Raw genomic sequence first — 11,559 nt, 5'->3', positions numbered from 1 at the left:
CTCATGCCAACCCAAATTGACCCAGAGGCCAGCAGAGAAAGAGAAAGGAACCCAAGCTAGGTGAAATTTAAATGATTAACTAGTTTCACAGAAATCAATGCTACAATTAGAAAAATCTCCATTTAATTTGTTCTAAAATAAAAGCAACTGTGTTAAAGAATCAAATTACATGTTTTCTTTATCAATTACTCTGAGCTAACCTGATGAATATGAACAAATTGAAGTAGGAATAGGTGTTTAAACCCAACTGCTAAGGCAGCAAATCTATATTCATGGACTATGTGGTAAACTGAAGATATTAACAGCTTGGACAGTAGCTGGTAGACTGTGAGAATTCGTAAAATTCTTTTTTTGTTTTTCAGACCATTGGCTAATAAGGGTGTTTTTTACTTTTGCCCTATTTTACTATCATTCCTGCAAAGTCTTTGCTCTTTGTTGTGTGTGTGTATATTGGGTTTAAAAAGGGATTTCATTCTAATTCGAGATTATATCTTGAATATTAATCTGTTTTGCTGCTTGTTTTAGAAAGGAGTTGCATTTTATAGTAAACAGAATATTTTTGTGTTCATTAAACAAGGCTGGCAGAAATCTTTTATTGTGGATAGCTGTACCGAATGTGAACAATGGGCCATTTTTGTGATTGAATCTAAACACTTCTACCAATGCAGTGATTCACAGAGCTTGATTCCAAGTGTATCTCCACAATTCATGTCAGAACACAATAATTGACATCACATTCACTCACAGGGGACACTAACAGCTTGCATTTATGTAGTGCCTCTAGCTGACTAAAAGATCCCAAGGTGCCTCTTGGGTGATTTATGAAACAAAGCTTGACACCAAGTCACACCAAAAGATATTAAGACATAATCGAAAGTTTGATCGAAGAGTTAGGTTTTAAGAAGTGTCTTGAGAGAAATAAAGACAGGAAAGGAGATGGAGAAATTTAGGGCAAAATTTAATGTTTACAACAAGGGTCTCCACTGGGGAAGGTCCTTCAGCAGTACATGCCCATCACTTGTTGAGGTGGCTAGCATCGAGCATTTCCTGGGACGAAGAACCCTTGGGGAGAATTTCAGTCAGTGAGAGGTGCAAATTTTAATGAATTTAAGAGATTTAAAGTGTTTTGCAAAAAAGAAAGCAAGTATGAGACAGAAAGGCTTTTTCAAAGTGAGTGGTTTGCATCTGGTACGAGCTGTTCAGAAGTGCGGTGGAGGCACAAGGTATTTAAGAGGACTTCTGGTGATTATTTAAATAGTAGTAATGTGCAAGATTACAGGGAAAGGGCAGGAGCATTGCAATAAGTCTTGCTGCTCATTTGGATAGCTGGTGCAGACACAAAAGACTGAATGGCCTCCTGCACTGTGACAGTTCTGTGAGTTAATCTTTGCAACTCTCCATAACACATTGTACCACCAGATACAATGGGTGGCAGCTGCTAGCGACACACCCATCAGAGTCAGTGAGGAATCCAGTTTAAGGGTGAATGAGGTGGGATGAGGGCCATGGAGATGGGGGAAAGTGGTCAGCAGAAAAGGCAGGATTACAGCTGTCAGGAGAACCCCCTCCTCAGTGTCACATTCCTTGGTCAGACACTGCTTGCCTTTGACCAGGAATCTTCCAGAAGTCTGTAAGCAAAAACCAAAGGGACTTTATTTCTCATAGGGTGACTCACCCTCTTGTTGCTGGGCAAGATGTGCAGATCAGGTGGATTGGCTATGCTAAATTGCCCATAGTGTCTAGGCATATGTAGGTTAAGTGATTAGACATAGGATATGTAGGGTTATAGGGTAGGGAGGCTAGGTCGGAAGGTCAGTGTGGATTCAATGGGCTGAATGGCCTGGTTCCACACTGCAAGGATTCTATAATTTCTAAATACCAGCAGCAGCCAATAATACTGGAAATTTGTTGCTCATTTAAGGGGCTTAATTCATGCCTCTACAGGGATCCATCAGCATCCTACCCTTAATCAACAGAGATGAAAACCTGGCTGAGTTTGGGGTGGGGTGGGGTGGGGTGGGGGGCATGCGCAGGTCACCTCCCACCTGATTAACTGCCTGCTCCCACCCCCATGCCGCCACAATCACTGCCTAGGGCCATTAAATTTTGCCCTTAAAAAGGGAACTCCAGGGCAAGTCTAGACCGCTGAAGACACAGACACTTTTAATGCAGCAATTAAAATCAGGGATACTCAAGAGGCCAGAAGTTGCTGTTGCAAATAAGGCACGTTAAATGGAACTTGCACAGGGCATGTATATTAAAATACAACCTATAATTAAAGAAACTGGTTTGAGGTGTTCACGTAAAAGCAAATTATATAAATTGTAAAAAGCCTCATAATCCCAAGTAACAAAGTGTAAAGTGGTTTTCATCAGGCGACAATCAAGCAGTGATGTTGAGGATAGTGAGAAGGGCACCTCTTGAATGTGAGAAACATGATCATTGGTTTTGCATAGACATGGGCAAATCTCTTAAATGTGAGATAAAATAGTCAAAAAGGCCCTGAAATAGTGCACAGGATTCCTGAGCTTTCATGAAACAATTCTAATTCTTTGTGTGTCAGAAGAGACTCTTAATTTAATGGAATTTTTAATCCCTTCAATGATAGGTCAGCTTGAAAAGCATCACTGTTGTGCATTTTAAACAGATCCCACAACTTTAGCTACAGCAGTTCCAGACTCTGCTGCTTTAAAGATCAGCCAATCCAGGAATTGGGAAGTTGGACGCAAACATCTCCACTTCTTCCTTTAGTTGTTTAATCTTGCTCTGGTGGTCCTTGTCAGTCATCATCCTCTCCTTGAATTCCTTGAGTGATGCCTTTGCGCCAATATCTCTCTGAATCTCCAGTGTTATCTGAATCCCTGTATAGGTTAAAACAAACCTGGTTTGCACAAATCAACCTGGCAGCAGGACATCTACACAGAGCAGGTAGCCAAAAGGTCCACCAGTCACTATGGATGGGAAAGACCTCCCTTTCCCCATTCCTTCTCCAGCTGGGATTGACTTCCCTCCCCTCAATCCAGCTTGAACTGATATCCTTTCCCGAACCCAGCTCGGATTGAATCTGCCTGGACCAATCCAGCTTGGATCGACTCCCCTCAGCCCTGGATCCAGCTGGGTTTAACTCCCACCCGCCTTGAGTGAGCTCGGATTGATTCCTCTCTCCCTGAACAGGCTGGAAATGATACTCACTCCACGGATCCAGATGGGATTGACTCTACTCCCAAATTAATCACCCCACTCCCCCAACACTGTTTCCTACTTCAGCTGGATTGACCCCCTCCACCATCCCATATCACCCCAAACTGATAAACACCTTAACATTTGTGATTCTGCTGCCCCTGGTGCTGTGTTCTCCCCCTATCCCAACAGCAAAACCCTTTAAATTCCAGGAAATCCCAATGCCACTTGCCCCTCGCCTCTGAAGTGACTTCAGGACTCTAACCAGTACCAAACAACTTACCTCTGTGAATGAAAGCCGCTACTGTGTGGAAATGCTCCTCCTGGAACCCTCGGGAGGTGAGGGCTGGTGTTCCCAGGCGGAGGCCACTGGGACGCAAGGCACTTTTGTCACCTGTGGACAATGAGAGGTTAATGACCCATCACTACCATCTCATCACATCACAGCTTTCCCATGTCCTGAGACAAATTTACTCTCAAGCAGTTTTTATCTTTCTCCATGGTCACAGAAGCTGGACTGGGGCATTCAGCCACCCAGCACTGTTCCATTAACCAAAACAAATGAATCGTGTATGATTCAAGCCTTAACTCCATCACCAATCCCCCTGGTTCTATAGCCTTCATTACTTTAGGCTAATAAAAAAATTTCTCACCTCGATTTTGGTATATTGAAATAACATCCCCAGCCTATTTATTATTAACTTGTGGGATGTGGGGATCATTGGCTGAACCAGCATTTATTACCTGTCCCTAGTTTACATTTAGACTTATTTAATGTTGTCACTTGTACCGAGGTACAGTGAAAAGTGGATATCGTCGCTACGTTCCAGCGTCATCTTGGATTATGGAATAAATTACAGAATAAATTGTACAAATGGTAAAATACTGAATAAATTACTAATAAATTGATATTACTAAAACTGAAATAGCTTCAAAAGTTCATCTTTTCCTCCCCGTAGACTTTGCCCTCTCTGCTCCTCCAAATGCCACCTTCTGTCATCATGCCCAGGTTCCTGGCAATGTGCTCCTTTTCTACCGCCACAGGAGCCATCACTTCCACGTCCGTTGCCTCCATCTTGGAAACAGTCACGCTGCACGGGTCCCATACGTTTTCCAACTGACAGGTTCTGGCTCCCTTGTTGCTCTTGAGAAGGTGGTGGTAAGCTGCTTTCTTGATCCACAGCAGTCCATCCTCTGTGTGTTGACCCACAATTCCATTAGGGAGGGAATTCCAAGATTTTGGACCAGCAGCAGTGAACAAACGGCAATATATTTCCAAGTCAGGTTAGTGGCTTGGGGGGGAACTTGAAGCTGGTGTTCCCATGTATTTGCTGCCCTTGACCTTCTAGATGGAAGAGGTCATGGATTTGGAAGGTGCTATTTGAGAATCTTTGGTGAATTTCTGCGGTGCATCTTGTAGATAGCACACGCTGCTGCTACTGAGCGTCAGTGGTGGATGGACTGCCAAGCAAGTGGTTGCTTTATCCTGGGTGTGTCAGCCCTGTTTGAACTTGGAATTGTTAGAGTTGCAACCATCCAGGCAAGTGGGGACTATTCCATCACACTCCCGACTTGTGCCTTGTAGATGGAGGACAGGCTTTGGGAGTCAGGTGGTGAGTTACTCGCTGCAGTATTCCTAGGCTATGACTTGCTCTTGTGTTTATGTAATGAGTCTAGTTGATGTTCTGGTCAATTATTGCATTTGAATATGGACTGCTTCGGTATCTGAGGAGTTGCGTATGGTGCTGAGTATTGAGCAATCATCAGCAAACATTGCCACTTCGGACCTTAGGATAGAGGGAAGATCATAAATATAGCTATGCTACAGCTCATAACCCACTGGAAGGTGTTCCAGATTTCCACTGTTTCGATGAGGAAGTGTTTCCTGAACCTTGAACAACTCCGTTCTATTTTATTAAAGCTGATTTTTTAAAAACTCTTTCACAAAACCTGGGCATTAACACAAAGGCTAGCATTTGCTGCTCATCCTAATTGCCCATGAACATAGTGGTAGTGCCATTTCGGAGGGCAGTTAAGCAACCAAATTTCTGTGGGTCTGGAATTCCATGTTGACCAGATTGGGTAAGAAGAGATTTCCTGCCTTAAAAGGAAATGATTTTACAACATTCATCAATAATTTCATGGTCTCAATTCCTGAGAACAGCTTTATACTCCAGATTGATTAACTGAATTCAAATCCCACCAGCTGACTTGATGGGATTTGAACTCCAAACCATTCGCTTCAATCTCCGGATTTCTAGTCTAGTGGCATTATTTCTATGTCTACTAAGGGATAAATGTCGATTACTCCTAAAAATAATCCTATGGGAACTTTTATAGTCACCAGAGAGGGTGGTCAAAGCTTCAGTTTATTGTCCCATCAGAAAGATAGCAGCTCTGATGATGCAGCACTCCATGATGGACAACTCTGGATAACACATTCAGCTAACTCTTTAACCTTCATGTTCAAATTCTGTCATGATCCCTACTGAAGACATGTTTAATTTTATTCAATACTAGTAAGATTTAACACTTGCGAATGTCTGAGTGGTAGTATCAAAGTCCAACAACACAATCACTCCCCCCAAAGTAGGGGCACAATCTCTATGTGCCTACTCTGGGTCTTGGCTCAAGTACCGACTCATCAGCCAATGGGACACGTGCTACCTCTGAAATCTTTTCTCAGAATTTCCTTCCACAGCAAAGTTTATGGTGGCAGATTTAAGCCAATCTTTACCTCACTATTATTTGAGAGGCCAATCGCAAAAGTTTTTATTTATCCACATGTCCACACATACCAGGTCAAACTCTCAGGATTGATGATTTCCCACACCCAGGCTCTGATCAGCCTGTAAGTGTGTCAGTACCAGTGCCTGACCAAAGCAAGGAAAATATGGTGGCCCTGACACCACGTTATTTTCTTTCCACTCTCACTGCCTCTGGATCTTTAAGATTTTGCTCAAATGTTTAACTTTTCAGTTCTCACACAGCAGCTTTCCAGTTTGTGTACTCTGAGATTTGAGAATTTACTGCTTATCATTTAGATCCTTTTGTGAAGAGATCCTTTTGTGAAGTTCAGGGTCAAAAAAGGTCAATGTATGTCCCAACCACAATTCTGCATCAAATCGTCTGAGCTGCTTTCACTCAACATGCATTGCAAGCAGGAATGAAATAGTTCAGTACAAGATTAAGTCTCCCAGTAAAATGAAGTTCAACTGGCAGTCCTGAATGACTTCTGCAAGATTGGAGATGCTTTCTTTTGGATGAGAAAATAAATTGAGACCAAATCTGCCATCTTGGATGGGAACCCATTAAAAAAACCTACCTCTTTGATTAAGCTTTTGCTCACCTGTCCTAATATCTTTATGTGTGACTCACTGTCAGATCAGGCCCTCTAACCCCATCCCCAACACTAAAGGTGCTATTTCAATTTAAGTCGTGGATGCAGACCTGGACAAGTATTCTTGTTGCAAGCAATGGCGCACTTTTCCAGAACCTTCTCAGCTCTGCCCCCATCTGTATCTTGGTTGCGCAAATCCACCAGAATCAGATGATTATCTGAGCCACCTGTACAAGGAAGAAAGGAAAAAGCGGAGGCAAGCATTTCACATTGCAATCCAGTACAGTTCTTCACATTCCAGCACTGAGAGAGTTAAATAGCAGATTTGTAATAATTGTGAGGATTGTAATTCTGGGTGGATAGGGGACTGTAGTTATCAAAGGTGAGTTACGAAGTTACAAGAAGTCAAGTAATTTGATAGAAGTTTTATGATTATGACCAGCTATTTTCGGATATGTAGGGAGGGACAGTCTGAATTAGTCAGATTAAGGACACGTAAAAAAAAACTAAAGGAGAAGATTAAAACAGGCTACTTCTAAGTTCCCCTAATGGTCGTCTAAATTTGGAGTTAAGCATCCTGCATTGATCAGTGAGGAGGCTAATGCCTGCTTTAGGCCTTACTCTACTAGACTGAGTATTGCAAAACTGAGCAGGATCCTGGTCCATTGCAACCGAATTCTCAACTATTCGGAGTGGCCCAAGCAGTAATTGTAAATAGAAATTACATTGTTATTTAAACGCAACAGCATGCCCTTCTCCCTGCCCTCTACTTCAGACACCAGAGTTTCTGAATCAACTCCTAAGGGAGTTTCAAAATATACAAAAAAATTGTGAGGCAAATGCTATCTTGTCAATCTCAGCCCTCTTAGTCTTTCTTACTCTTTACCTTTCAAATGGTTCTTGCTTTCTTCCTCAAGGCCTATAGGACTTTCAAACCCAAAGTAACTCTTGGAGAGTGGTTTCACCTGAAAACTATGAAATAGCAAGCACCTGAATGGAACTATTTCTTACAGAAAGGAAGTAAATGTATGGAATAAGACTTGGTCATTAGTGATCAACAGAAATGACAGCAAAGCAACTGAGCCATGTCCTCCAGAAGGGATCAAGGACTATGAAAGAGTGAGGACTATTTGGGATCTTAATTACCCTAAAAGAGAACATTCTACATAAATCTAAGGAGGACTCTGAAAGAGAGGAAGTTCACACACAGAAACAGACAGTTCAACATGGCAAAGCATGACACATCACCATTTGAGGATGACAGATAGTAGGAACTGCAGATGCTGAAAAATCTGAGATAACAAGGTGTAGAGCTGGATGAACACAGCAGGCCAAGCAGCATCAGAGGAGCAGGAAGGCTGACGTTTCGGGCCTAGACCCTTCTTCAGAAATGGGGGAGGGGAAGCGGGTTCTGAAATAAATAGGGAGAGAGGGGGAGGCAGATAGAAGGTGGATAGAGGAGAAGATGGGTGGAGAGGAGACAGACAGGTCAAAGAGGCGGGGATGGAGCCAGTAAAGGTGTGTAGGTGGGGAGGTAGGGAGGAGATAGGTCAGTCCAGGAAGGACGGACAGGTCAAGGGGGCGGGATGAGGTTAGTAGGTAGGAAGTGGGGTTGCGGCTTGAGGTGGGAGGAGGGGATAGGTGGGAGGAAGAACAGGTTAGGGAGGCGAGGACGAGCTGGGCTGGTTTTGGGATGCGGTAGGGGGAGGGGAGATTTTGAAGCTTGTGAAATCCACATTGATACCATTGGGCTGCAGGGTTCCCAAGCGGAATATGAGTTGCTGTTCCTGCAACCTTCGGGTGGCATCATTGTGGCACTGCAGGAGGCCCAGGATGGACACATCATCTGAGGAACGGGAGGGGGAGTCGAAATGGTTCACAATTAGGAGGTGCAGTTATTTATTGCGAACTGAGCGTAGGTGTTCTGCAAAAACTGCTTTTATTCAGCTCCAGGGAGGTTTGAGGGACAGTATCATTGGCTGACAGCAACAGAGAAAGATGTGATTTCAAAACATTAAACTGGTGCATTCTCCTCAAAGTCATTTAACCTTGATTCAAAACTGCAACTGAGCTCAATTAGGCTAATCAAAGTCATTTGTTCATTTCATTCACTCTGGTAAACAGGACTGCACTTTGACCCATTCCAACCCAAACTATAATTAATCCTTACATTGCCATAATCTTCAAGCTGTTTGAATAAATCAAAACCCTCTCACACTGGCGAGAAGTGCCTTAAAAGGACTTGGTCGCAGGGATTTTTGAGGAGATGGTTTGGCTTTTAGGAAAATGGTGAAAAAACACCTGTCTTTTCCTATAAGCATTCAAAAGCTAGACTCAAAGTCAAACAGAACTGGGCAGTTCTGCTATGGTACCAAGCTTTTTTTTTTTTTTTTAAAAAAGATTTGAGGCAAGGAAAGACTGAGGCAGGTCAGCATTTACACAGAATTGAGATCTGAGCCAATAAGTTAAGTATGTGAGACGATTTGAACATACACTAGATGAAAGAACAGGGTGGGAATAGTGCCACTTGGCATATAGAAAAAAAGACAGTTCAAGGACAAAGATTCCCCAAATGACATTTGCTTCATATGTTTTTTGGAAACATTAATTCATCAGAGACCTGGATATAACTTTAGATCTGCATTAATCATATCACACATTAATAAGAACCCTTGTTTAGGTATAAGCTAATAGCAAGTACTTTATCGAAATTGATTGGCTAAAATTTTAGAGGTCAATTCAAATACTTGCTAAACTGGTCACAAAAATGGCTGATTCAATCTATAGGGACAGTGTCACTCCCAATATTCTCACCAGTAACAATCTTGTATCCCAGATTCACCAATGCTGATGAAAGAGCTTTGCAGTTTGCCACAATCTGTTTCTGGTAAAGCTTGAATTCTGGAGTCATAGCCTGTTTGAGTGCAACAGCAACACCTGCCCAGATAGAGACAGGAGAGATTTCATTACAGACCACACAAGGTCAAACCTTTCCCATATCACTAAAATAATTCACGTGCAATATAGTTCCAATCAGAATAAATAAAAAACACTGTTAATTGCAGTCTGAGGCAAGAGAAATGCTCTAGTATTTACTGATAAGAAAGATAGAGAGAAGAGAGACTTGTGGGGGATGTGTTTGTGTAAATTGTTGAGAGTGGCAGGGCAACTAGAGAAATTAAATGAAAACGCAAACAGGAACCAGGGGTATTTGAAAAGAGGCTTGGGGTGATAAAGCAAGGAACTTGTGTCGAACCTTAATAAAATACTGGTTTAGCTTCAATTGAAGTACTGTGTCCAATTTGTGGCATCAATCTTTAGGAAGGATATGTTTTTTGGAAACATTAATTCATCAGAGACCTGGATATAACTTTAGATCTGCATTAATCATATCACACTGAAGGTTTGAGAGAGGATATAGAAAAGACTTATATGAGTAATTGCAGAGATGACAGATTTCAGTTCCAAGAATAGATCGGAGAAGCTGGTGCTAGTCTGGTTAGAGATGAGGGGAAGCAGAAGTTAAGACGAGATTTAAAAGCTGTTCAAAATCTTGAGGGGGCTGGACAGCGTAGATGGAAACTATTCCCATTGGCAGAAGGATTAAAAACCAGATTACAAAAGAGTAATCTGTAAAACACCTTCATTTTCAGAATAGCACCAAAGGGTGAATCTACTGCAGACATTACCTGCGATGGCATGGTTGTGGGGCCCACCTTGCAGGCCTGGGAAAACTGCCTGATTGATCAGACTTTCCAGGTTGTACATGATCTCCTTTCCAGTCTTCGGGTCAATGCTACGGACTCCTGCAGAGTGAGCAAAGCAGAAGCGTGTGTGTTATCAGCAATCCAAAGAAGATTTTTTTTATTTTAAAATTCATCTTACAATGTGGGAATTGGTGACAACACCAGTGGTTATTGCCTAGGCCTTGACAAGGTGAAGATGTGCTACTTTCTTGAAGTATTGAAGGTTTCTGCCATTAAAGTAAGGGGGAGAAGTAGAGAGGACAATACACAAATCCAGTGTATCTGCAATAACAAACACCATATCATTATGGACTGTGTGCTTTTTACCCAATCTTCTTAGGTTGGGATTTGTTTTGTCAGGTACCAAACATTCTCTAGGATTGCTCCCGAATAGTCAGGAGGTCCAGTTATATATTTGTTTGGAATGGAGTAGCTGAAATCCAGTTTACATTTCTCTCATATTCCACAAAACACAAAGTACAAGGTCAACAGCATGATAGAATACTCTGCAACTGCCTGAATGAGCACAAATCAAACTACAGACACAAGAAGTTTGACATCACTCAGGACAAAGCAAGCCACTAGATTGACAATCTTAAACATTCCTTCTCTTCACCACCGGCGCACAATGGCAACAGCAGACACCATCTACAAAATGCACTGCAGCAACCTTTTAACAGAACCTTCCAAACTTACGGGCTCTATCACCTGGGAGTAGTGCAGCAGACATATAGGAACAACTGCAAATGCGCTTCCACGCCACACCTCTTCCTGATTTGAAAACATCCCCACATGATTCCTGCGGAAATATCCTAGAAGTTAATCCCTAACAGCATTTTGGGTGTTCCTACACCACATGGACTGCTGCAGTTCCAAAAGCAGCTCTGCACCTCCTTTTTCAGAGCAATTAGAACGAATAACAAATGCTGACCTAACTGATACCAACCACATCCCATGGAAAAAAAAATTGAAAAAGTTGGTTGGTTGTAACGTACCAATTTAGGGTGACACTGCTAACAGTGTAAGATGCTGGACTACTAACCATGGCACTCATATCAGTAAACAACTGCCGAACATGTCACCAATGATACGCAGATAAATTACAAACTCAAAAACAGTAGTTTACTCAGACAACGGGATCAGGAAACACTCCAGTCAAATATCTTTTCCTCACCTTTTCTGTAGAAGATCATCCCAGACCTGCAGCCACGGAGAGTCTTGTGCGTTGTTGTGGAGACCACATCACTGTACTCGAACGGAGAGGGCACCACCCCGGCTGCCACTAAGCCACTG

At 42.4% G+C, this 11,559-nt stretch overlaps 1 protein-coding gene across 1 annotated transcript; it reads right to left on the bottom strand.

The window, feature by feature from the left end:
• Window positions 1-556: 556 nt before the first annotated feature.
• Window positions 557-11,555, bottom strand: LOC109921742 (serine hydroxymethyltransferase 1 (soluble); the record flags this gene model as incomplete). Its single annotated transcript, XM_048593060.1, has 6 exons — window positions 557-2,861; window positions 3,464-3,574; window positions 6,631-6,747; window positions 9,335-9,457; window positions 10,210-10,326; window positions 11,441-11,555. Coding segments are annotated over 6 exons (756 nt in total), but the record flags the coding sequence as incomplete, so codon positions are not given.
• Window positions 11,556-11,559: the final 4 nt, after the last annotated feature.

The sequence above is a fragment of the Rhincodon typus genome, unplaced genomic scaffold (genome assembly GCF_021869965.1).
Source record: "Rhincodon typus isolate 14 unplaced genomic scaffold, sRhiTyp1.1 hic_rhity00002279, whole genome shotgun sequence".
In the NCBI taxonomy this organism is placed as follows: Eukaryota; Metazoa; Chordata; class Chondrichthyes; order Orectolobiformes; family Rhincodontidae; genus Rhincodon; species Rhincodon typus.
Note: the sequence above shows the minus strand (reverse complement) of the source record. Positions and strands in the feature narration are given on the sequence as shown.